Here is a 27,037-nt window from a genome sequence, read left to right on the forward strand (position 1 = left end):
AAAGCTTGGTGTGTGAGTCAGTTTGGCTGGGAGTTTTGACCAGGGCAGTTGTGGAAAATCAGATTGCAAAGGTAAGAGGAAGCTAGCCTATGCCTGCTGTCAATAACAGATGTGGTGTGCAACTATAAAGAATCATCTTATGTTGGATGAATTTCTTTCTTCATCTTAGATGTCCCTGCCGTATCAAAAGTGCCCATTCTAATGCTTAGACCACAAGCCTGGAACATGGTGGAATATAGTATCATGGCAACGATTCACTATTTGTAATGCTGGTGAGGAATGTTGTATAACGCTCACACGGCTCCGAATGTAGTGAAGTGTTCAATGGATGCTCCCTTTGGAATCTCAGCAGCATTCTCAAGCAGGTTAATAACGGAACTACTTATGACTTTCCAGCTTATTGGTAGATATATTCACTCATGCAACCACTTATTGAGTACCAACTAGGTACCAGGCATTTAGTCTACACTTTGAGGGATTTAAAGATGAATAAACAGGATTTCTGCCCCTAAAGAGCTTGTAATAGTATAAAAATAAGATAGACACTCAAAAAACTTTAAGTTAATACTACATATAAAGATGAATAAAAGAAAGATGGAATGTGCTATGAAAGATCAGAGAAGGAAGAAATTCAACCCTGCTGAGAAAAACCTTAAAGAATGGGCAGAATTTGCTCAGTCGGTAATGGAGGAAAGAACATTTCAGCAAGAGTGAGAGGTATGAAGAAAGACTTGGCGTGGGAAAGCATTAGGCATGTTTGCAGAACTGTGAATAACCTAGCTGTTAACTTGTTTGTTCACAGGTTAATGGACAGCAGATTTCCAGTTTTTTAATTATGATGGGCTGACACCTGGGAAAGACACTGTACAGCAACGCAAGTGGCCCTTTCTTTTTTCTTTCAAAGGTAATATTTTCAGTAAGCCGCCAGTGTGGTCCTCTTGACCACACAAAAAGCTAACCCTGAGATTTTCATGAGCAACAATGAAAGAGCACAAAAGGCACAATATTAATGTAGATTCATGTCAGACTCTTTTAGTCAGAAAGGTTCATTTAAATGTTTAAAAAAATAAAAGTCCCAAGGCTTCATGATCATTTCCTCTTCTAACAGGAGAAAGCTCAAAGTTGTTTTCTCCAGAGCATCGCTAGGGGGATATTACTCAACACTAAAAGGGAATTAACCACCGATACATGCAACAACACAGATGGTTCACAAAACAGTTATGCTGAGTGAAAGAACCAGATTAAAAAAGTAAATACTGTATGATGATCTCTTTTATATAAAAGTCTAGAAAATGCAAACTAAGTTATAGATAAAGCAAGCTGAGGCTGGGGGCTGAGAAGGGTAGCAGGGAAGGATGACAGAAGGGCCTGAGAAAACCTTCTGGGGTAATGGATGTATGTTTATTACTTTGTGGTGATGATTTCATGGGTGTGTGCATATGTCAGTTGTACATTTTAAATATGAGTATTGGTGGCGCAGTGGTTGAGGGTCCGCCTGCCGATGCAGGGGACACGGGTGCGTGCCCCGGTCCGGGAAGATCCCACGTGCCGTGGAGCGGCTGGGCCCGGGAGCCATGGCCGCTGAGCCTGCGCGTCCGGAGCCTGTGCTCCGCAACGGGAGAGGCCACAGCAGTGAGAGGCCCGCGTACCGCAAAAAAAAAAAAAAAAAAAAAAAAAATGAGTTTACTGTTTACTGTATGTAAACTATACCTCAATAAAACTGTTTTTAAAAGACACACTTCCATTTGAGGACCACCAACTTCATGTTTATACCATTTTATGTCAAATCTGAGTAAAAGATTAGTGTAACATTTTAATGAGATCTGTGTGTGTGTGTCTTAATTTCTGAACCAGATAAGATAATCATGATGAAAAAGACAAAAGCACTTGTATGATTAGGTATAAACTATCATAGTTAAATGATGAAGTAAGATGCTCTCTACGATATTTTATTTCTATAGACTGAAATTGCTCAACTTTAATAGGGAATAAATACTAAGGAATATTTAAATTCAGGATATAAGTAGATAATGGAATAAACAGTCCTGTTACTACCTCATGCAATAATGTAAAAACAGACCATTCATTGACAGAGAAAATTTAACTTTAATCAACTTCTCCACTTAGAGGTAGGAACAACGTTGCCATCTAGTTGTTGGATACTGAGTATATTGTTGACATACTCTTGACAGTGTTCAATTTCTCTTGTATGTAGCTACTCAAGGAACATACAGAAGGCCCCAACCAATTAAATCACCTTCCTAAGGGTGTGACTGTGACTGCCACAGTGTGGTTACACTGCCACCGTAAGTACAGGGCAGGTGGCCGTGTATTCTCTGACTCCTTCATGCTCGAGGCTCTTCTGTGTGACACACACACACCCCCCCCAAGCAAAACAAACAACTTGATCCCTGCCCTGAGATTAGTCTAGTCAGGGACACCAACAACTAGGCGTTTCAGCGCGACGCAGTGGGCGCCATGAGAGCAGAAGTACAGGCGTAGCCTGTCCCACCTTGCTTCACTGCTCTCTGCAGAAATTATGTTTACAAACTGAAGGCCTGTGGCAGCCCTGCGTCGAGCGAGCTAGTCTGTCGGCACCACTTTCTCGACAGCATTTGCTCACTTCATGTCTGTGTCACATGTTGGCAATTCTCCCAATATTTCAAACTTTTTCATTATTATTATATTTGTTATGCTGACATGTGACCCGTGATCTTTGACGTTACTATTGCAAAAAGATTATGACTTGCTGAAGGCTCAGATAACGGTTAGCATATTTTAGCTATAAAGTATTTTAAAATTAAGATATATATTGTTCTTTTAGACATAATGCTATTTATTGCACACTTAATAGACTTCAGTATAGTGGAAACATAACTATTACACGCACTGGGAAGCCAAAAAGTTTGTGTGACTTGCTTTATTGTGATACTTTATTGCGGTGGTCTGGAAGTGACCTGCAGTAGCTCGGAGGTGTGCCCGTACAGAAACTGTGTCAGCTCCAAAGAGCACCAGGGGGCAGTTGGGGGTTTAGGGGCCACAGGTGGGAAGCAGTTTATCTAAAATGAAAGCAATGAGTAAGAGAAGAAAAGTGATGAAATACTGAGGTTTAGAGAGGTCAGGAAGATGAGACGCCGCAGTGGCCTGTGAACTATTTTATTCCAGAAGCAACAGGAAGCTGTTGAAGGATTCTAAGCCAAGGAATTAGATTTGTAATTTAGAAATAATATTCTGGCTGCAGTATGGAGAACAGATTAGTTTAGGCAAGATATGATGCTACTAACGAATGAAGAAAACTAATGATGAAAACAGACGTGCACACAGAATGGAAGGATGATGAGCAGAGAAAACTGAGAAGCCTTCTCACTCGACCTCAAGCTGGCAGAACTCACTGCTGCTCCCTCGGGCTCCCACTCTTTCTCACCTATGCATCTATCAAGGCACCCCTCATTTGTCACTGAACATATTTATCTTTGTTTCTCCTTCTACTAAGCTGTAAGGATCTTTCAGGCAAGAATCACGTCATACTCATCACTGAATTCCCAGAACCTAGCACAGAGCCTGGCAGATAGTCTTCAGTAAGACTTTGATATGAGCCCATGCTTTTTCCACTCTATCATACTCCCTCCAAAAGACTGGTGAATGAAATCTTTCTCAAAAGCAGGAAAAAAGGGATTACGTCTCATGTAAAGCACAGATAATGACCCTTATACTAAAGAGGGTGCAGTCCATAGAGAAAGTCCTTGGGTTCTGTCCTCTGGGATGTCTGCTGCATGCCTACCAGAGTGTGGCAAATCCACGGCTGCTTGTTTTAAACCATAAGGAAGTCCAGCAGAGATCAGGCCAAATACTACCACACGCAGCCTTCTGCACAGTAGCCCCCGCAAGGATCCAGCAATAACCCCCCCACCATGGATCTAGACACACTCCTACAGAGACAAGGCTCAACACTGCCGGGACCCTCGGTTAACCAGGGTCAAAGCGACTAGACGGAAAGCTGAGAAACTATAGTTCCATCCAGACAGTTGTCACTCCTGGTCCCGCTCAGGAGGCAGACTCCTCAGCCGTCGACCAGCTTCCGCCCACTTCTGGTCTCCAGCTCCAGACTGCTGTGTGCCTGACAGCACACCCTCTTGACCCCTCATCTCTACTTTTCCCACAAAAATCCTCCCTTAGCCCCTTCCAGTGTGGGCCTTGGCCACCTATTCCACTATAAACAAACTCACCGATACACGTGCAGCTTTTCTGATGAATGTCCTCGACTCCTCTCTCGAAGATACTACTTCCTTTGCAGTTTCCTCAAACTGCATGTACCACGAGGCTCAGAATTGCTACTACCCTTTTTTGTCCTGTAGCCTCGTCTAAAGCACTTCACTCTCCTGTAAAAACTTTCATTCCTTTGAGGTTTATTCTATCCGATTTTGTCACCCTTTACCTTGCTTTGTCCCTAACAGCCATTTATCTCCAGATCATTCTCCACAGTAACATTATACCTAGATCATTTTATTCCTTTAAACCCCAATTCATTTCATCATTTCCTAGGCGATTTCAAAATTCGTGTGGATGGTCTGTTAAACACCCAAGCCTCACAGTTCCGGGGCCACTGCCACACTCTCTGCTTTATTATGGAGTAGTTCTGAGTGATTTCAATACCCTTATCCTTCCATCCACAGACAGCATCCTCAATATGCCTGATGCCACAATCGCATCAAGACCTTCGTTCCTAAAAAAAAAAAAAAAAACCTTCATTCCTGTGATGCTGCCTTTTCTTCCAGTTTATTCTTGGTCCCATGTCTTTCCATATCCGGCCTGGATCTCTTAATTGGTCATATGGCCTCTTCTCTCACCAGTGCTTTCAATCCCCCTCCATGTTTTTCCTTCCCTAGTGTCTCTCTTCCAACACACATGTCTAGAACAGTGTCATATTCTGCCAGGCACCAACGCCTCAACCTCCTTCCCTTCATCCTCATCTTTCTCCTTCATCCGTCGTCATCCAGCTCACAATTCTGGGTCAGTCCTGTAATATGCCTGGTTCTATAAGCCATTCAGCTGAGGTACTAGAAGCAATCATAAAAACCACTATGCTTTCATGATTTCCAAACGCAATTCAGTGGTTAACACTGTTCATTAATGCTTTTTTCTTTAGTCAGCTGAATATTCCAAACTACCTCCATTCTCTCTTCAAATCCCTCCCAGAACTAACCTTTTGCCCCTCCTACTTCACAAACAGCATACTTTCCACTTCACAAAAAATATTGAGACGATCTAGTATAAACCTCTTCTCTCACAGCTATAAATTTGCTTACACCATTCTCTTACTTCCTTTTTGTTTCCAAGAAAGGGTGTCTTTTTCAAGGCCTACGTCCTTTGGGACCTAACTCCATCAATTTTCTCCCTCCTCTACAAGTTCCTTTCCTTCTAATTATAATCATGCTCAAATCTCTCAACTATCATGACCCTTCTTTTTACCCCTTTATCTTCTTGTTGTTTCTGCCCTCCGTCTTCCCTTTCTATCTCATTCAAAGGTTTCTGACAAAGCGACCTCTCCTGAAGCCTGTATGTCCTCACCTCCACGCACTGCTCACCTCAGTTCCCTGGCTTCAATTCCCACTACCCTGTGGAATCCAGTTCTGCTAAGTTTATGAAGGACTTCCTAACTGCAAGATCTAATAAAAACTAGTATTTGTGAGTTTATCAGAGTTTTCACTAATGGTAATGTTTTTCCCCCACTGCACTCAGGAAGAGTCACTCTTTGGCCTGAAGTATAATATTGTAGTTGGGGTGAAAGGTAAGGTACAGAACAGACCCTGTTATCTTGGGTTTTAATTATAATACTTTAGCAAGACAGCCTGGCAAGCTCTAAAAATCAATACGTCTATAACATACAGCTCTTGGCCACATTACCACGGGCATCTTAGCCACTGGAGTGGTCTCTTTTGCAAAACACTGCATTTCACTTAAGGGATAAAGGATGGTAGTTTCCAATTCACAGAACTGGTAAATGATCTTATGACACTTACCTTCACCATCTTAAAAATCCACTTCCCCATTGTAAAAGGAAATCCAAACACCAGCATAACAGGAGGTTATAGGGAAAAAAAAGATAAGTTTGAAACATAAAGCAGTGTCATATATATCAAAAAGGGTAAACAAATACTGTGTAAAAATGCATAGTCTAGAAAATACTCATTTTTTAAAAATTTCAACAATTCTTTCTTCTAAGGCAGTTCTAAACAGCACAAGGCATTTAACTTCAGTAATAGCTCTTTAAGCAAATGTATGTGGTCCAGGAACATAGCATAGTTTAGTTTGTCTTGAAACGAAAACCTGGGTTCAAGTTCCTGCTCTAACATCTAGTTTTGTGAACTTGAACACCCAGCTGATAAGGCAAGAAGAAACACAGGGAAAGATGTACACGGGTCCTTTGACCCAGCTCTCCACTACTAGCTGGGCACCTTTTAGCAAGTCATGTAACATACCTCCATCTGTAAAGGAAGGATAATAGTACCTACATATAAACACTTTGGAAATTACAAAGGGCAATAACCTTTTAGATATTATTTGAGCCTCCTTTCTTCCTGAAGAATTATGTTACACATCATGGTAACCCTCCCTCCTACTTTTCTCATCACTCTTGATAAATCAGTAAAAGTACCCTTAACCTTCTGGGAGAGTATAGAAACCAAAGAAGCATTTGTTTCAATTGTTGACTTTTTTCCTACTTTCTGAGTGAGCTATAGTATTATCTTAGTATTAGTCTATTTTTGTCCACCCACTTTTTCAATGGGGAATAAAAAAATTGTTGTTGTTGTTTTTTAACTTTGTACAAAGTATCCCACATAGACCCCAAATCAGCAAAAACACCTAATGTTAACATTTTGCCATATTTATCTCAAACATGTTTTTTAAGAAATAAAAACTAGATCCCCTATGTGGCTCTCCCTCCTTTCAAGAGAACCACTGTCCAGAATTCAGGATAGTGGTTCTGGACAGTTTATAATTCCCAAACCTATTTTTAAACTTTTACTTTATGTGAATATATCCATAAATGATACTTAGTCTTATCTCACTTAAAAAATTTACATATAAGAAACATAATACAATGCCATTTAACTTTTTTGATCACTACTGTTTTAGAGAGCAATCCTTGATTCACCTAATGCTAGCTTATTTGTATTAACTGTACAGCATTTCATTAAATGAATATAGTAAAATTTGTTTATGTTACATTTTATTTCCAAATTTCATTATGAGAAACAATACTGTGATGAACATTCTTGCACGTCTCTCTGGCAAATGCGTGGGAATGTTTACAGGGCATATATGTGTGTCTGTGTATATACATATATATATATATATATATACACAGACACACATATATGTTTATATACACAGGTATATATAGATATATATAGATATCCTAGAAGAATTGCTGGTTTACACACGTTTTGTTTTTGTTTTTTTTTTGTGGTACCCGGGCCTCTCACTGTTGTGGCCTCTCCCGTTGCGGAGCACAGGCCCCGGACGCGCAGGCTCAGCGGCCGTGGCTCACGGGCCCAGCCGCTCCACGGCATGTGGGATCTTCCCGGACCGGGGCACGAACCCGTGTCCCCTGCATCGGCAGGCGGACTCTTAACCACTGTGCCACCAGGAAAGCCCCACACGTTTGATTTTAGTAAATAAATATTGCCAATTGCCCTCATAATGATTATACCAATTTATACTCCCAAAGACAGTACACCTGAGAGTTCCTGTGCTGTTTTTCAACATCTCTGCCAGCATTGACATTCAGACTTCTAAAATGTTACCGACTAGATGGATGTGAATGATCACATCTTGATTTTGAACCTTTGGACCCCAATCCTTAAAAAATTTTGACTCTTCAGCACTATTATCTTCTACTTCTCCTAGCTTTCTGACTACTACTTCTCGGTCTCTTTGGCTAGCTTCTCTTTCTCAACCCCCTTTTCTCTCAGTATTTGTAAATCATCTTTTTTTTTTTTTTAAACATCTTTATTGGAGTACAACTGCTTTACAATGGTGTGTTAGTTTCTGCTTTATAACAAAGTGAATCAGTTATGCATATACATATGTCCCCATATCTCTTCCCTCTTGCATCTCCCTCCCTCCCACTCTCCCTATCCCACCCCTCTAGGTGGTCACAAAGCACCGAGCTGATCTCCCTGTGCTATGTGGCTGCTTCCCACTAGCTATTTTACATTTGGTAGTGTATATATGTCCATGCCACTCTCTCACTTTGTCCCAGCTTACCCTTCCCCCTCCCCGTATCCTCAAGTCCATTCTCTAGTAGGTCTGCATCTTTATTCCTGTCTTGCCCCTAGGTTCTTCTGACCACTTTTTTTTTTTTTAGATTCCATATATATGTGTTAGCATATGGTATTTGTTTTTCTCTTTCTGACTTACTTCACTCTGTATGACAGACTCTTGGTCCATCCACCTCACTATAAATAACTCAATTGCGTTTCTTTTTATGGCTGAGTAATATTCCATTGTATATATGTGCCACATCTTCTTTATCCATTCATCTGTCGATGGACACTTAGGTTGCTTCCATGTCCTGGTTATTGTAAATAAAGTTGCAATGAGCATTGTGGTATATGACTCTCTTTGAATTATGGTTTTCTCAGGGTATATGCCTGGTAGTGGGATTGCTAGGTCGTATGGTTGTTCTATTGTTAGTTTTTTAAGGAACCTCCATACTGTTCTCCATAGTGGCTGTATCAATTTACATTCCCACTAACAGTGCAAGAGGGTTCCCTTTTCTCCACACCCTCTCCAGCATTTACTGTTTGTAGATATTTTTGATGATGGCCATTCTGACTGCTGTGAGGTGATACCTCACTGTAGTTTTGATTTGCATTTCTCTAATGATTACTGATGTTGAGCATACTTTCATGTGTTTGTTGGCAATCTGTGTATCTCCTTTGGAGAACTGTCTATTTAGGTCTTCTGTCCATTTTTGGATTGGGCTGTTTTTGTGATATTGAGATGCATGAGCTGCTTGTAAATTTTGGAAGTTAATCCTTTGTAAGTTGCTTCATTTGCAACTATGTTCTCCCATTCTGAGGGTTGTCTTTTCGTCTTGTTTATGGTTTCCTTTGCTGTGCAAAAGCTTTTAAGTTTCATTAGGTCCCATTTGTTTATTTTTTATTTCCATTTCTCTAGGAGGTGGGTCAAAAAGAATCTTGCTGTGATTTATGTCATAGAGTGTTTTGCCTATGATTTCCTCTAAGAGTTTTATAGTGTCTGGTCTTACATTTAGCTCTTTAATCCATTTGGAGTTTATTTTTGTGTATGGTGTTAGGGAGTGTTCTAATTTTATTCCTCTACATGTAGCTGTCCAGTTTTCCCAGCACCATTTACTGAAGAGGCTGTCTTTTCTCCATTGTATATTCTTGCCTCCTTTATCAAAAATAAGGTGACCATATGTGCGTGGGTTTATCTCTGGGCTTTCTATCCTGTTCCACTGATCTATATTTGTTTTTGTGCCAGTACCACACTGTCTTGATTACTGTAGCTTTGTAGTATAGTCTGAAGTCCAGTAGCCTGATTCCTCCAGCTCCGTTTTTCTTTCTCAAGATTGCTTTGGCTATTCGGGGTCTTTTGTGTTTCCATACAAATTGTGAAATTTTTTGTTCTAGTTCTGTGAAAAATGCCATTGGTAGTTTGATAGGGATAGCACTGAATCTGTAGATTGCTTTGGGTAGTACAGTCATTTTCACAATGTTGATTCTTCCAATCCAAGAACATGGTATATCTCTCCATCTGTCTGTATGATCTTTAATTTCTTTCATCAGTGTCATAGTTTTCTGCATACAGGTCTTTTGTCTCCTTAGGTAGGTTTATTCCTACTTTTTTTTGTTTGTTTGTTTGTTTAACATCTTTATTGAAGAATAATTGCTTTACAATGGTGTGTTAGTTTCTGCTTTATAACAAAGTGAATCAGCTATACATACACATATATGCCCATATCTCCTCCCTCTTGCGTCTCCCTCCCATCCTCCCTATCCCACCTCTCTAGGTGGTCACAAAGCACCGAGCTGATCTCCCTGTGCTATGTGACTGCTTCCCACTAGCTATTTTACATTTGGTAGTGTATATATAAATCCATGACACCCTCTCACTTCGTCCCAGCTTACCCTTCCCCCTCCCCATGTCCTCAAGTCCATTCTCTAGTAGGTCTGTGTCTTTATTCCTGTCCTGCCCCAGGTTCTTCAGAACCATTTTTTATTTTTAGATTCCATATATATGTGTTAGCATATGGTACTTGTTTTTCTCTTTCTGACTTACCTCACTCTGTCACAGCTCACTCTTCTAAGTCACCTCCCTTCTGAGTTTCAGACCTATATACCTAGCTGCCTATTACACATCTTATGGGAAACATGCCTAAAATTCATGTCTGAAAAGACCTCCTTTCCCCTCAATTTCTTCTTCCTAATACTTGACTGTGTTTAATGATACTGTTAAAGACAATGTTGCATGCCAAAACCCTGGGCATCACTGCTAGCTTTTACTTCTCCATGCACCGCTCTCTTCCCTCCAACATAGCCAGCTGATTGAGGTCCTACCTCTTCGCATCTCTTGTATCCTTGGCTCTCTTCATAATGAGCTGTTGTTGCCCTTACTGCTTCTTACCAGATGTTATATTGATCAGAAGCAAGCACTTTGTTAGACATACCTGGGCTTGAACGAGGATTTTTAATCACTTACAAGCTATGTGACCACAGGAAAATTATGATCCTCAAGTCTTCTGTTAAGTGGGAATGATACCCACCTCATCATGTTTTTTTTCAAGGATTAAATGAGCTAATGGGTACAAAATGCTTACTACACTGCCTGGCATATAGTAAGAACTCAGTGAGTTCTTACAGCTACTATTCACTAGCTCAGCTTGAGTCTTCTGATGAGCTGTTGTGCCTCCAATATTGCTCCCCATTCCCACCATCACAGTGCTAGCAGAATTCTCTCAAATACTTATCATCCTTCCCTAATTCTTCAATAACTGACCTTTGCTTACACAAAGCCAAATCCAGTCTTTTAGTAAGTCATCTAAGTCTCTCTTTAATCTCAGCCCCAGCCTCATTTCCCAGATTCTGTCAGGATATTTTACATACAGTTCCTGAATACATTATCTTGTTTCATGTATCTGTACCTTTAGGCACATTCTATCTTTTGTCTGTATAGGAAATTCATCTTTATCTTTCCAAACTCAAGGAACATCCTCTGTTAAGCTTTTCCTAGTCCATACAAACAGAAATCAGTACTGACTCTGAGGGGTTTATATATTGCTGCTGCAATCATTTCTTGATTTGCTTGTCTCCTTCACTAGCCTAAGAAAACTCTGAGAGCAAGGACTATGTCATATAGTCATATATGTCATATATCCCCAGTATGAAGCATAGTTCCTGGAGCTGGTAGGCATTCACTAACTACTGAATGGATGGAAGGAAGGACACTGGGACTGGCCTTATTTCATATCTTCTAAATAATTTTAAACAGCAGCATCAAGAAATCTGCCAAGTTCACTAAAGTTTTCATGAATGTCAAAATGATGGAGGTCATTTTCTCTACTGTGTGAAAAGGCAGAATATGTAAAGTGCTAGTACATGTAAAGTAAAACACCAGTGGGGAAAAAAAAAAGCAAAACTTGAGCTGTTAGTATCTAGGAAAAGATTATAAACTATTTCCTGAGTGTGCTGGCCCAATGTACTATAAGAGACAAACAAAGATATTCAAGTAGAACACTGACAAGTAAACAACATTGTTTTGCAATATTTACTGTTTTACTAATATTTATAATGAATGCTTACTATGTGTCAGGCTTTGTGGTAATCACTTTAGATACAGTATGTTACTTAATCCTTCCAACAACTATATGAAGTAGAAATTCTTAGTATCCTGCCTAAGGTACCTGAGCCAGGATTTAAACTTAGTTCTGTCTGGGAGTTCCCTGGTGGCGCAGTGGTTAAGAATCCGCCTGCCAATGCAGGAGACACGGGTTCCAGCCCTGGTCTGGGAAGATCCCACATGCTGCAGGGCAACTAAACTTGTACACCACAACTACTGAGCCTGTGCTCTAGAGCCCACGAGCCACAACTACTGAGCCCACCTGAATAGAGCCCATGCTCCGCAACAAGAGAAGCCACCGTGATGAGAAGCCCACAACTACTGAAGCTCGCGTGCCTAGAGCCCGTGCTCCGCAACAAGAGAAGCCACCGCAATGAGAAGCATGCACACCCGAACGAGTAACCCCTGCTCGCTGCAACTAGAGAAAGCCCACGCACAGCAACGAAGACCCAACGCAGCCAAATATAAATTAATTAATCAAAAAAAAAACACCCACTTAGTTCTTTCTGATCTAAAAGCTTGTTTTAACTATATTATACTATTGTTGGACCAAGCCACAAGGTGTTTATGCCAGAAATTTGACATTTAGTCACAAGGATCAGAGAAAAGTAACTAAAGTATAAAGTAAGCCTTCCATGTGAAGAGATTAAAACAATTTGACCTCCCAGTTTGCAAAGGTGAAGGAAAATCATCCATGTCTATAAACTCAAAAATGGCAATGAACAGTATCAACCAGTTTCATTTATCAAAATCTTTAACCTGGGCTTCCCTGGTGGTGCAGTGGTTGAGAGTCCGCCTGCCGATGCAGGGGACACGGGTTCGTCTATAAAACAATTCCTATTTTGTTAAAGAAAAATACTAGACTGGATAAATTTGGGAGATCTATCCAGAATGTTATCTCATAAACTAAGTTGTAATTTGATACATAATTCTGTAGCATGTAAATCTCCTTTCCAGGTTCTATACCAGCAAGCCACATTTTGGTTTGAATTCCGTCTGTCCTGGAATCAGGGTTCCTTTCACATCTGAGATTTGTAATAGCAATTCACTCATTTATAGAAAATGCAGTCCTTTAGGGAGAAAAACCCCATATGTATTTGATTTGAGATTAGGTATGTATAGTAGGACTATATGAATTTTCAGGGAGTATATGAATTTTCAGGGATTAATACCTACCACCTATCCTTATTTAAAAGCCTGCGGGGGCTTCCCTGGTGGCGCAGTGGTTAAGAATCCGCCTGCCAATGCAGGGGACATGGGTTCGAGCCCTGCTCTGGGAAGATCCCACATGCCACGGAGCAACTAAGCCCAAGCGCCATAACTACTGAGCCTGTGCTCTAGAGTCCGCGAGCCACAACTACTGAGCCCACGTGCCACAACTACTGAAGCCCGCGTGCCTAGAGCCCATGCTCCGCAACAAGAGAAGCCACCACAATGAGAAGCATACACACCCGAACGAGTAACCCCTGGTCGCCACAACTAGAGAAAGCCCGCGCGCAGCAATGAAGACCCAATGCAGCCAAAAATAAATGATAATAAATAAGATTTAAAAAAAAAAAAAAAGGCTGCAGGCTCCGTGCTTTGCTTTGGTGCTCATGCATTCAAAACCTCAAGCATCTATGGCAATTACTGCTTCAGTGGAGCCAAGTTACCATGACATCTAACAAAACTATGTAGAGGTGACTTTTTTCTTTGAATACAAGCATCTCATGTAGTAGAGCAGCAGAATGAGGGATCTTTGTTCCCCAAGCAGGGATCGAACCTGTGTCCCCTGCGTTGGGAGCGTGGAGTCTTAACCACTGCACTGCCAGGGAAGTCCCAGCAGCATGATTTAAGCAGGGAAAAAGCATAGACTTTGAAAATAACCTGACAGACCTTTTGACAGAAAGTTCAACTACAAATTCTTCCCTTTAATGTAAGACAGGGGAAAGTTAATCTTTTCGCACTTACATAGTTGCTTGCCCTTTGAGCTTTTTGAGGAAAAAACCAAATACTATAAAATATTTTAAACTTCTTCCTCAAAATAGACAGTATCCCTTAGAATCACTGGGGTAGTGTTGAAAAAAAGAGGTAAGGCAAGAAGAAAGGGAGAGAGGGAGAGAAGCAGGATGGGAGGAAGGGAGAAAGGAAGGGAAGGAAAAGACAAGACCAATGTCCAGGCCTGGCTCCAGATAATTTAAATCAGAACTTTGCAGGTGGGCCTGGGCAATGAGGTCTGTGGCTTTTAAATAGCCCTCCTGGGATTCTAACATACAACCAGGATTAAGTTTATGACTTAAAAAGATCCAACTGCCAGTCCTAAGTAGAGAAGGTCAACTGTGGACCACAGCTTTGGTTGTGACGCACACTGGCTATATATAGGTCAAGTGTCTAGAAATAACCAGTGCAGATCCCCACCTAGTGTCTCCGTACTTGTAACGATTAAAAGGCAAGATGCTAGGCTGAAGAAAATAAAGCCTTACAGGTAAGTGGTTTGTGTGTTACCAGTCCCCTTATACTGTTTGAAAGGTGAAAGGAAAACGACTGAGTGGCCATCGTCGCCGTTAACTTAATTCCACTGGACATGACTGTTACCTGGGTGGCTGGTTGCTAAAGACATGAAGGATGAGTAGATTCACTGGCCACTCAGGCCACAATGAACAGGCAGCTGCGAAAGCAGAGGATGGCGCTCCGGTCACCTGCTTCCTACAAGGCCAGTCACAACTGTTCCTCTGACAAACTATAGGAAAAAACCAAAAATTAGATGCGAGACATTCATTCAACATAAATAACGGATCTGTGGTATTTTGAGGAAATTCCTGAAGACCAACAGAGAGGGACAAGGGGAAGATAAATGGGAATACTCTACACCAATAGATAAAAAATCTATGAGCCTTTGCAGGTGACCTGAAAGTTAATAGTACTTTATTGCTATTTTCTACAATCTATAGGGCAATATTAATATTCACAGCAAATTTAACAAGGATTTGAATATCTACTATGTACTGTCCTAATCACTGTACCTTTATACTAAAATTACCCAGTGTAAATCCTTTAAGATTTCATACATCACATTAGAAATGGATTTTCATGAGTCTGAACCGAAGCATTAATCATTTAACTTCACATTGCAATTAGATATTTCTCTAAAATTAAAGCATCCTAGCAGGTCAATGAACAATGCTATGAGATATGGAATGTATCAGCCAACAGTAAGACTACTCGAAGTCAAATAGTTCGACAGATAAGTGGTTAGCTTAGTTATTCACTATTAATTAAGAAACACCAGAGTTTTAGAACACTTTAGAAAACCCAGTATCTAGACCAGTGGTGGTAAGGCATCAGGCACTAGACAATGGATTTGATAAACTTGCGGATCAAAGCAAACAAGTGGCAGGTTTATCAAAGCTCAGTACTAGGAAGCTATGGTAGGTTGGAAAGATAGCCATAGAATGGTATAGAGACAGGCTTCTCGGTTGTTAGACAATGCACAGGCAACTAAATAGAGAAGGCAAATTTAATTATTAGCTGAAAGCAAGCCATGGGATCCAGAATATATTCCAAAAATCTCTTCCCTCCTATGTTGTTTCTAAAAATTTATACTTATTGAGGCCCAGATGAAGATTTAGCGACAGCAGAAATCTTTATATCACAGATAGGAAATTTCCCATCATGTTTTCATCACCATCAATTATTTTTTCAGTTAGGAAGAACTGTACCACTTGTATGAAATAATACAGACCCTCAAAATAGACACCAAAAAATGCATATAAAAATGTAAGAACTAAATTACAGTCTTGTTAGATTGCCAAGTGTCAACTTTACTTTTGCTACAAGAAGGCTTGAAACAAAAATCTGTATTCTGCTTTTGGCGCACAGAACCCTACAAGGAGCACTGAGGATTAAAATTCCAAGTTTATCTAGAGTTGACAGTTCAGTAAATTCTAATTTAAATAGTTCCAATTTTTCTTTCTTCTGGCTATAATCCCAGGATGGCATCGCTTCAGAGGCCAACTGGATAGACCAAGAGGCTGGAACCCTTAGACCCTCCCTCCTACAACACACAGCCTCCCTTCCCTTCTGCCCATTTTTACGTCACCCTAAGAGGGGCGTGTCCTGATGGAGGCAGCCGCGCAAACAGGCCAAACAGGCCGCGTGGGTAACCTAGAGTACGCAACAGGTAATCCTCTGGTGACAGCACTCTTCTGCAGAGCGTCCTGCACGCTACCAACATCCGCCTCGCAGGATGCACACTGAAAGCCGCAAGCGCAGCTCGACAGAGAGTAATAACCTTTTCCAAAAATGCTTTACTGCTACAAGTTGTGAGGTTTCCAACCATCAAAATTGGAAAAAAACTTAAGGTTTCAGCCCTGCCACTTCATGGGACTGTTTTTAATGTAGGTTTGGCAGTGGACCCAGCAAAGTTCAGATGACAGCAGAATGGTACCAGGAAACTTTGCCTGTATCCCCAAGAGGTGGAGCACGAGCTAGAAGAGGAAGACCACTTTCCATCTGAAGGATCCGTCTTCCTTTGAATCCTCTTAGTTAAGAGTAACGTCAAAATTTAAGGCTGGTAGTTACTAAGACAAGTATAGACGTATCTGGTAAGAAAATCCAACACTTCACTTTTAAACTTTTTCCAAACAGATGCTACACGTGGCAACTGAAATATTCCTAGAAATGGTGTAGAAGACAGACTTCCCTGAATTTATCACAACCTACCTGAATCCAGACCACACTTTTCTGGCCTCTTCTTACAATCACAGCTTTCGTTTCACACCCCTAACAGCAATATACCACGGAGTACAAACAACACTGTGAAAAACAAGGGCTTGATGAAACCCACAGAGAAGCTATTCACTAATGTCGGGACTACTTTTAGTCATGCTATTAGATCACTTTATTCTTGTGCATAATAAATAGATACAGAAAAATGTTGAAAATGTTATGACTCAACTATCTAATTAAAGCTGAGAAAAAAACTAACCTAGTCAGATTTTAGTTTTTAAATGAGAAATGACAAGAGTAGTAAATATAAAGAAAAACAAAAAGAACTTTACTTCTCCTATGTTAATACAGGTCAAGGGACCCTTTCTTCTCAAAAGGGTTGATAACACCAGTTCTTAGCAATAGACATAAGGCACTTGTTTAGATTACAACATCACTGCATTTTCTTCCCACTTTTTTTTTTTCTAACCCTGTTTTCCCCACAGTATCATTTGGAATAGAGTGAATGAGGCAAATGTGAGATGATCCAGTTGATACTACCCAGAGCAAGATAGTACAGTACAATGTTTTAGGGGTGACGTCTGGACATAAAATGAACCCTTGTCAATGTCCTCTGACACCAGACAATGTATCCACTATCAAGTAAACCTGAAAGAAAATAAAATATTTATTTAATAGTTCCAGTAAAATTGGGTTGGAATACAATATACAGGTTAGGAATTTAGCTCCTCGTGGGTGGCATCTGCATCAGGAGTTCTTAGTACTTATGAATATTCATTCTAAGACAATCTACATCATTTGAACATTGTCAGGACAAATATATGAATTTCATTTCCATATACAGTAGCGTTTAAACATAAGTCACACATACATCCCCTATCACGTGGCTGGTGCCTCCTCCCATGACCTCGCTGGTGGTAGAGGGAACACCAGTGTTCTCCCTCCACCACCACCAAGAACTTCAGTTGCCACTCACAGGAGAAGCTGGAAAAGGTTTTGTTTTGTTTTGCCATCTGTTAAGATGTTCCTGAGACAGGGCCAGCTAATAAAACATAACAAAGCACTGGAGTTCAGTCTGTACTTGTCTTTACATCACTAAATCGTTAGACCGGGATGTGGAATGCAGGTCACGTACTATGAAACGCTGAGTTTAGCACACCTGTTCAATCAGTAAAAGGATCAGGTCTCCTAAAAATTCCCTTTAGAATATACTTTCTATAAACTAAAAAGTACCACAAAAGGTCAGTTATATATACAATCGATTCATTTTACTTCATCTCCTTATTTGCTGAGATCCTGCAGATGCAATGAGCGTGTTAAGCCTCTGGCCGTAGTTCTCAGTGTGCAGGGTTAACATTTTAAGGCTCATTTTCTCAATCAAAATAGCAGTTCTCAGTTTTCCTTTCAAATTACTCATTACATTCATAGTACCTGCTGCCATCCTGGCCCTCAATGAAATCTCAATGCAGGAACACCACTACACTTGCATTATGTAATTTTTTGACACCAACACTAAGCCCGATCTAAAAAGCTCCCCTCTGCACTAGCCTTACAGCACATTACACTGCCTCAGGCTTGCACCTCTGTTTCCACCTGTGTATTTTCACAGAAGCCCAACACATATTAGTTGAAATATTCACACAACTGTTTTTCAAAACAATTTATTGCATCATATTTGGTACCTTATGTTTGACAACAAAAAGGAAATTACATCTGTAACTGCAGGAAAAAGAAGCTGGTTTGTTATTGAAAAAAAAAAATCTTGGGCCCTTTAAAAATTACAAAGTCTTGGGCTTGCCTGAAACAACTGAGCAAGAAATATATTCTTAGAAATGTAGGGCTTCAAGTATTACAAACCTGTGACACTGTGGAAAAATTCCAGAGGTATCTAAACTGCAGCACTTTTTTTTCTGCATATCGTGAACAAGGCCTGCTGAGGTTTTTAACTGGTAGTCTCTTGATCGGTCATAGAATGGTAGTCAGGAGTTCTGCTCTTTAACTCCGAGCCATGGTAGGTTTTCTTTTTTCACTCTTGGGTGAAAAAGTTCATGCTTGCTAATTAGTTGGTGCCACATCACAGTGCATTTGGTTCTTGCATTACAGTTTTAACAAGTTTGGCCAAAACAATGCTGAAAGGTTTGCATTGTTATTTTAGTTCTTCAAGTTTTAGTTAGAATTGAGATTGTTCCAACTGGTTCCTCCAGTTAAAAACTGTGGTACAAGAACACCAAACTGATCATGTACAGTGAATTTTGGAAACACAACAAGTGTATTGAACACCCTCTAGGTTTCTTATAATTCTGCTTGGTAACTCTATGTCCCAGCTTCTACAACATCAAGCATCTGTTGCAGGCTTCTCTGTAAATGGCGATTCACACTGCATACTTCCTATGGTCAGAATCAACCTTGTAACAAAATCAGTCAGATGCTAAAGCCCCAACACCTCTTTGTGCTCAGTGAAAGAATCCAGTGCTACAACAGCATTTCTGCTGTCTGAGATATAGTAAAATCTCACAAGACAGATTTAAAGTAATATTTCTGCCACACACCTGCTTTGTTAGCTGTAACAGCCTCCAGATTTTATATAAATTAGTTTAAAAACATGGGTGGGTAGGTAGGAATAGGATAAGGTATCTTTTTTTAACCCCTCAATTTTAGCAGCTTTTAATTTTTTAAGAAACTGAACCTATATCCTGTAATATGTTAGATATTTTATATATACTTTTCAGCAGGATAAAAAACGTAAAACACTATTTGAAGGCAAGAACATTTACTCTTCTCATTGTGTGTAAGTTAGAGCAATGCAGCAGGTGCGTGACAAAAATATTATACACTAGATATGGTCCAAAGTCATTCCATTTGCTTGTTTAATGATGTTCAAATTTCATTGGCCAGTTCTTCAGTTTCTGCAGAACTATCTCCGTTAACTGTGATCTTCATATCCTCTTCATATCCAGGAGGCATGAAAGCCAAAGCGTAAGGGAAAAGCTTATGACAATTTGCTCTGTAAACTTCAGCAGCTTCTTTACAGTCTCCTAGGCTACCAGCACACAAGGCTTCTAATACCTCCATACATGTCTAAAGAAAGAAAAAAGGTCATGTTGTAACTTGTCAAAAAAAAAAAAGAGAGAGAGATTTTACTGTGAACTTATGAGACATTTCATTATCAAAAGATTTCCAAAATAAGAGGCGAACGTACATATTTAAGATACACAAAAGCATTTACTCCCGCTCTGCCTTCCATTAGAATTAGTTTCTTCAGACCTGCAGGGTTTATACGAAAGGATGGCTGTTTAAACAGGGCCAGGACTAAGGTGGGACAAGCAAGGTGAGTGGGGTGCTACATCTAAAGACACTCACTCTCAGCAAGTAACCGCTGGCAACCTTGCCTCAGCCTACCTGGCTCTGTGTATAAATGTTGACATTTACATGCCATTATCAATTACTTTAAACTTTTCAGAGGCTTAGAGCCAGTTGGCAAAATCAAACATTGTTTTTCAACCCTGTATTCAAATTAAAGAGAACCGTAAGGTATGTCCAATGACGAAGCAGGGAAGAGAGTCTCAGAAACACAAAGGGTATGTATGCAAGAAAAATTCGTTCGTGAAAACTGATAATTCTTTCAACCAAACCCTTACGTAGGTCTGCTTATATTTTTAAATGATTCATGTTGACTTCCATTTCTCATGTTTTCTTCCTTTACCTTTTCACTTGGAAAATACTACAGTTTCTGGATATATATAGTACCCCACAAACTCTGACAGCCTAGAAAGGTTCTAATCTAAATGACACGTTAATTAGCATGCGAGAAGTAAAAACTTTCTTTCTTAAACATATTTACTTCATTTGCTATTAAAGGAATATATTAAACTGTCTTTCAGCAAGTGCTTTTTTATCTGGCCAATTATCACAAAGTAGCTGTTCTTTGTTTTCAGCCCAAAGTAGAATCTGTATTTTGCAACACACCCATATTATCTTTTACTCTACTCAATTACATGTATACTGCAAGCTGTAAAATGAGCATTTTAATTTAATTCCTGGTAAATACATCTTAAATACATCAGAATCGTCACTAAAACCACTGCTTGCTCAGAAATGTATAGATACGAACTGAGATCCAAAATTAATTAACTAAATTAGTGTGTAAAACTTTACCAAAACAAATTTCTTAAAAATATTATTCAAAATGATTATTCTTATTATTCAACTAGATGTGAAACTAGTTACTGTATGCCAAGTTGCCTGCTGTATGTGTGTGCACACATATACAATCTTAAATAAATTTAAGAGAAGCTCAGTTTCTGAGATGGATTCATAATAGTTTGGAGAACAGTATGCATAAATAACAAAAAAACTATTTGGTGAAAATTATTCTCTTGGTGAAAGGAGAAACAAAAAGTAGTCCGGTACTCTTACAGAGAGATTATGTAAAAGTCTTTACCTGGAGGTTTCTGTTAGTGAGGGATTCATCAAGTGTTGTTGCCAACTCTATAGCTCGCTTCTGACTAGATGGATCTAAATAATATACCATTTTGGCAGCTAAATGAGAAGGAAAAAGGAAACTTGTATTATTTCAAGATAAAACCAGCATTTTATCTTCTATCCATTCAACTATAAAATGCAAGGTAGGGGTCCTGGAGTTAAGATTCTGCACTTCCACTGCAGCGGGCGCGGGTTCAATCCCTGGTTGGGGAACTAAGATCCCACATGCCGTGCAGTGTGGCCAAAAAAAAAAGCAAGGTACATGTGCACACAGAGTGTGGCACTTTATTAGAAAAATGGGAATAACCATTTGAAATATTGTTATTAAAAAAAATATTCCTGAGACAGTAGATCAGAAACAGTCTAAGTGCCCAAACTAGGAGAATGATTAAGGTAAGAGAGACTATGAAGAAATACAAATATTCTAATAATAGTTGTCTTTGTGTGGTGGGACCATGGATAGTTTTCTTCTTTCTAAAATGAGCATAATTTGGGGTTGAGGAGAATACTTCAGAGTGTGTGTGCGTGTGTGTGTGCGCGTGTGCGTGCGCATGTGCGTGTGTGTGTGCGTGTGTGTGTGTTTGAGGGGTAGGGGCGTGGGAGATACCCAACCTTGATGGCACGAGCCAAAAAAACTGCATTCAGAATTCCACAAAGGCATATACAAAGCTGCCGGGCTTCTTAGCCAGGTATTTAAAAGCACACCACCAAAGCACTACCCATCAGTCCCATCAAGGCCAGACTTTGGCTCATTAGCACAGACCCTTGCCAAACGACCCTTGCCCGTGAGATGGTTGCAGGAGTGTAGCACTGTCAAGTCTGATATCTTATAAAGCATCAGAAATGAAAGGCGATGGGTTGTATCCAAGTGAATTTTAAGGGCATGTTGATCACGGAAAGAAAATAACCAGAAAGATCCTCCCTCGCTGTATGGAACGGATAGCTAAATTCAGTTTATACTTGCTTCTCTGTAATGCCGATGCAGAACCAGGAGAAACTACTGGCCTTGATTCATAGTAAAAATTTTATCTAAGAAATTTAAAAATTTATGAGGCATATTTAAGCTGCCTGTTTTCATGGGAATAAAATGTGACATGTACGCATTTGCCTCTTCCCTGCAAAAAAATGTGTAACCTTGTCCTTGATCCATCATAATAAAAACTGAAGTTGTTTTAGAGTCTAAGATAAGGACAAAATAAAGTGATTACCTGATAATCTGTGTGGCAATGAATCAGAATTTCTTTTCAGAAAAGTTTCGTTAAAATTCTTTGGATTCGTTGCTCCAAAAAGACGATTCATTTCTTGTTTTAATACTGTTTTAACTGTATCAGGTAAATCTTTACTTTCACACACTGCTGAACAAATTTAAAACAAACTCTATTAGCAGATACTGATAAAGTTTGTAGGAATTAAAAAATTATCTACCTGATGAGGCCAATGAAACAAAGCAATTATGTACAAAGACTAGATAAACCTACTGATAAGTCAACATTTAAAGAGCTAAATCTATATAAAGCTGAAGAATGTGTGTCAGCAGAATAGTCTAATGATTTTCTAAAGGCTACCAAAGACATTTCATTGACAGATGATTCGTTTCCAGAAAAGAATTCTGTACTGAAAACAATATAGATGCTGAAAGACGAAGCACCACAGCCTTCTAAGCCCCTAGCAGCTGCCCCCTCAGCTTTAAAGGGAGTTTATAAAATAGGGGCTCGATGGCACCTACCTGGCAGGTGGTGTCACAGCAAGTACACAGTGCAGAAGACAACAGAAGCTTCCTCACCCTCTCCATCTTCTTCTATACCCAAGTAAGCCATTACAAATTTACCAATTAAAAGAAGTGGTCGTTGACCTTTATTTTCAGTGATTACGTGAATTGAGCTACCACTGTATAATAAATTCCGAAGGACCACCAAAGTATTTTCCTGTAATGAATACACCGTATTCATCATATTCCCAGGCTTTGGCATTCAGAGATGGAAAAACTGGCCCCCAACCTCCCTGGGTTGAATCCTAGTTTAGTTTTGTTTCATTATTATTTTGGTATAGAGAGACAGTCTGGAGCTTTGAGCCAGACAGACCTGGGTATGAATCTAGGCTTGGACAAATCATAACCTCTCTGAACCTCTTTCTTGATCTGTGAAATGAGGTGATATCTAACCCAGAAGGATCACAGTAAGGAAAAGCTACGAACAAAATAGCTAATGATGTAATAGGTATTCCATTCCAAGGTACTATTTTTGTCATAGATTGAAGAAAAGATAAATAGATTTTCCCTTACGATTAGGAACTACTGTTGGTGGCTTTCAAACTCTGACTACAACTAAGTATCTGTACTCTGATGAACATGTATCCTATATACATACCTTATTATGGGAAATGAAAGTTTCACAGAACACTGACCCTTAATTTGTGCAACACATGCTTGGATCTTCCACTCTATTTCTATTTTAGGTTTTCAAATGCTGAAAATGACCCACTAAACTTCTTTCATGGTCTCACTAATGGATCATTACCCTAAGTTTAAAGAACACCGAACTCTTGAATAGCAAACATCCAAGTGAAATATTCTACACATAATTAGTAACTGAATGATTGATTGATATATGCCCTTTGTTGGTTGAATAGCATTTCTTCTATCATTGTATAGAACTGCGTAGTTCAAATAAATGAGCTACTAATTAAATAATTTAGCTTAACCTCCATTATGGCTGTATTTGCAACTTGGATTTGGCAATTTATCAATATCCGTCTTTCGGAGAGGAACTGGCACAGGAGTACAGAGAGAACCAGCAGAAAAATTGTTAAAATAGGTTATAGCCAATTACAGTGAACATTATGTCAACAAACAGGGGTCATCTATAAAATATGTTATTTCCATGGGCCTTATTGGTTTGCTTGAAATGCTTTCAGGATACTTTATATGCAGATAGGAAAGTAATTGTATAGTTTACATTATAGTTGGAAACTACACTTTTCATGTTTTTCATTACTTTCATTAACCTGTTTTCTTCAGATTAAACATCTCCCCAGAAAAGTCAAAACTGCTTTAAAAAGCAAAAACCAACTCATACAATTTAAAAAAATACATAAATATGTATCTCTTGGGATGTATCAAAGAGGAAATATTTAATAACTCCCAACATCGACTAATAGCTGTTTCCTTTTTGGGGGGTATTAATAGTTTGTATTAATAAAGCAATTCTTTGTTTAACAGACAAAAGGAATGTTTCCAAAAACATTTCCTTACTAGTTCACAAATTGTTTCTGGCCAACTCAATTTTCTCCCCTAAATCATGTAGATTGGAACTGTAATTTCCAGAAAGATATTAATTACAATCAATCAACCAACCAACCAATCAATCAATTCTACTGTAGCAAAAAAAATTTTTTTTTAACATTATACACCAATGAGGTGAGGAATGAATTTATTTATTTATTTATTTAGCTAGCTAGCTAGCTAGCTGGCTGCGCTGGGTCTTAGTTGCAGCATGCAGAATCTTTTTGTTGCCGCGTGTGGGATCTTTTAGTCGCAGCATGCAGGATCTAGTTCCCTGACCAGGGACCGAACCCGGGCCCCCTGCACTGGGAGCTCAGCGTCTTAACCACTGGGCCACCAGAAGTCCCTGTAGTAAAATTTAGAATGTCCTACGGAATTCTATATAAGGAAGTTCCACCTGTACCTTTAAGAAAAGGGGCAGCCTCAAATGCCGAAGATTTATTACATAAGCTTTTATGGCTGAAGACTAATGAAGGGCGGGGAGTCAATCTAAAAATCCTTCGAAATTGATAAAAACTAACCAAAAAATACTGAGGTCTCAAGAAAGTAAAAAATCTCAGACTACCTAATTATCTTCCATGATACAATAATAAGTCCTGTGAATGAATCAAGAAAAAGTAATAACTGCGGGTAGGGGAACAAAACCTTTGCTAAGAGGCTTATGATTTGAGTCCTCAGATATCCTAAAATTAAAATCATGTTTGGTTCATGCTATTAGCTTATCAGCAGATTAAATAAACCTAGTAATCACCAATAGTTAAAAGTCACACTGAGGAAGGGGTTGATTCTTAGCAAAAGGAGTTTCCCTGGGTTCCCAGGCTAGCCAGCATTTTTTGCTAATTGCGTAGAGTATGTTCATATTTTGTGTGAGATAATGACTACTCACTACTAGGTTATAGCACAAGTGATTCACTACTCAAAATGACAAAATAAATAAATGAGAGCATTAATTAAGCAAGGTGGGTTTTTTTTTGGGTGGGGGGAATACATAAGTATGGAAGAAAAATAATCTGCAGGGAAAAGGAAGAAATGAGTTTGTACAAATGAGAGAGGAAAATGATGTAACAAAGTGATCAAATAATATTAATTTTAAAAGCATTTAAGGGAATTTAAACATATAAGGCAATATTAAAACAACTGAATACCTAAGCTCCTATCTTTTACTTAGAACTGACCAGAAATATAATTAAAATTGCTTTAAATTCTACAACTTAAAAAGAAAAAGTGAAAAACTTCAAAGTGGTAATATCATCCTCCTAATTAAAAACGGGGGAAGGAATACCCTATATAGTAAGTGACTCCGTGTAGCAGTTATTATTTACGTTGGTAGTACAACAACATTCTGGAGATTTGGAAGGTGCCCGTAACCATGCTAAAATGAACATTCACTTAGAGAAGTCTCTACAACTGATAAAACAAGTGTGGAGGCACTGTTTTTACCTCCATGCTCTCTGGAAAGGTGTTACTTGTGAGGATTTCTTTGTAAAGAAGTTACTACAATACAACTTAACATGACAAATGTGTTCCTGAAAAGTTACTTCAAAATCAAATCTTTTTCTCAAGAACCAAATATATTAGTTAAAGAACCCTGTGGGTTATAGTAACGAAGACGCCTAAATCTAGTGAAAATAAGGATGACTTTGTAAATCTCTTCCTGACAGTGATGTCGGCTGAACGCCTGGAGCAATAGGCACAGCTAATATCAACTCCGCTCAGTCATTCTAACTTTGAATGCCAGGACCCTTCTGTCTTCTTCCTCTGAAGTCCATAAGCATTTTAATTTTCTGAAACAACTGTTGCAAGAAAATGGTCATTATGTTCATCAATCCACACACTCATTACAAGCAAATACATCTAAATATGCCACTTTTAATTTGTATTTCAAAGGAATGTCCCTAACTCCATAAAATTTATATGTATTATTTTATTACCTTTCAGGAAAGAACTGACTATATAAAAACAAAGTATGTATATATTGAAAATAGTTTAAACGCACTCCATTTTAACTGAGAATGAATTAAGACTTGTTTCTAGCCTTAAAAGTTATTTTTAATACAAAAAAAAAGACTAAAAAGAAACTCCCTTATTTTCTCTAAATACAGCAATTATTTCTTCTATTTTCTATAATGTGGTTACATTATTTATTACTTCAGAAGTTTTAAAAATTGAGGAAAATTTTCCTATGATTCAGTTTCTATAACAGGAATCATTTTTTTGACAAGCATAAATATGATTTAAACAAGGCTTTACTTTTTCTTAGAAGTCAAAACAATGTTGTTAATTGGGACAATTTAGCATTTTTCAAAAGAATGACTGGGATGCTTGGTTTAATCTCATTATTTTTATATGATGTATGGGTTCACATGGGGCTAAGTATTCAGTAATGAGATAGCTAATTTAATAGTATTTCCAAATTCTGCAGACTGTTTATATTAAAGATTCAATTTCTCCTTATCCAGTCACTTAAAAAGAAAAACAAAAACACTACTTGACTACAGGAGTACTTTATTCTAAACTTAAAGCTCTTGTAGTAGAAAGAACAATATGAAGACTTGGGCTCTCATCCCTGCTTCATTACTAATTATTGATGTTATCTTGAATAAGTAATTTAGTCTTTAGGGTCCCAGGTTTCTCAACTATAAAAGGAGAGATAATTAGCATAAAATTCCACCTTTCGTCCTCTAAAATTCTGTAGCTTTA

The 27,037-nt window shown here is 38.9% G+C and overlaps 1 protein-coding gene and 1 pseudogene across 3 annotated transcripts in view; one reads left to right on the forward strand and one right to left on the reverse strand.

The window, feature by feature from the left end:
* The first annotated feature begins 847 nt into the window (after positions 1 to 847).
* On the forward strand, positions 848 to 16,668 carry LOC309960763 (annotated as a pseudogene). The gene is made up of 2 exons: positions 848 to 904; positions 16,495 to 16,668. The product of its transcript is annotated as an uncharacterized misc_RNA (transcript).
* Positions 16,669 to 16,928: 260 nt separating this feature from the next.
* NAA15 (N-alpha-acetyltransferase 15, NatA auxiliary subunit) overlaps positions 16,929 to 27,037 on the reverse strand; it is a 76,144-nt gene continuing 66,035 nt past the window's right edge. The window contains exons 18-20 of one of the 2 annotated variants that reach the window (XM_082838033.1): positions 22,266 to 22,409; positions 21,017 to 21,114; positions 16,929 to 19,653 (exon numbers count right to left, since the gene is read on the reverse strand). In XM_082838033.1, the coding sequence (XP_082694159.1) occupies positions 19,453 to 19,653; positions 21,017 to 21,114; positions 22,266 to 22,409 (443 nt within the window). In that variant the 3' untranslated portion in view covers positions 16,929 to 19,452. Of the gene's footprint in view, positions 19,654 to 21,016; positions 21,115 to 22,265; positions 22,413 to 27,037 lie in introns of both variants that reach the window. The other variant, XM_082838032.1, reaches the window with a different exon arrangement.

The sequence above is a fragment of the Leucopleurus acutus genome, assembly GCF_964270905.1.
Source record: "Leucopleurus acutus genome assembly, chromosome: 4".
Lineage (NCBI taxonomy): Eukaryota > Metazoa > Chordata > Mammalia > Artiodactyla > Delphinidae > Leucopleurus > Leucopleurus acutus.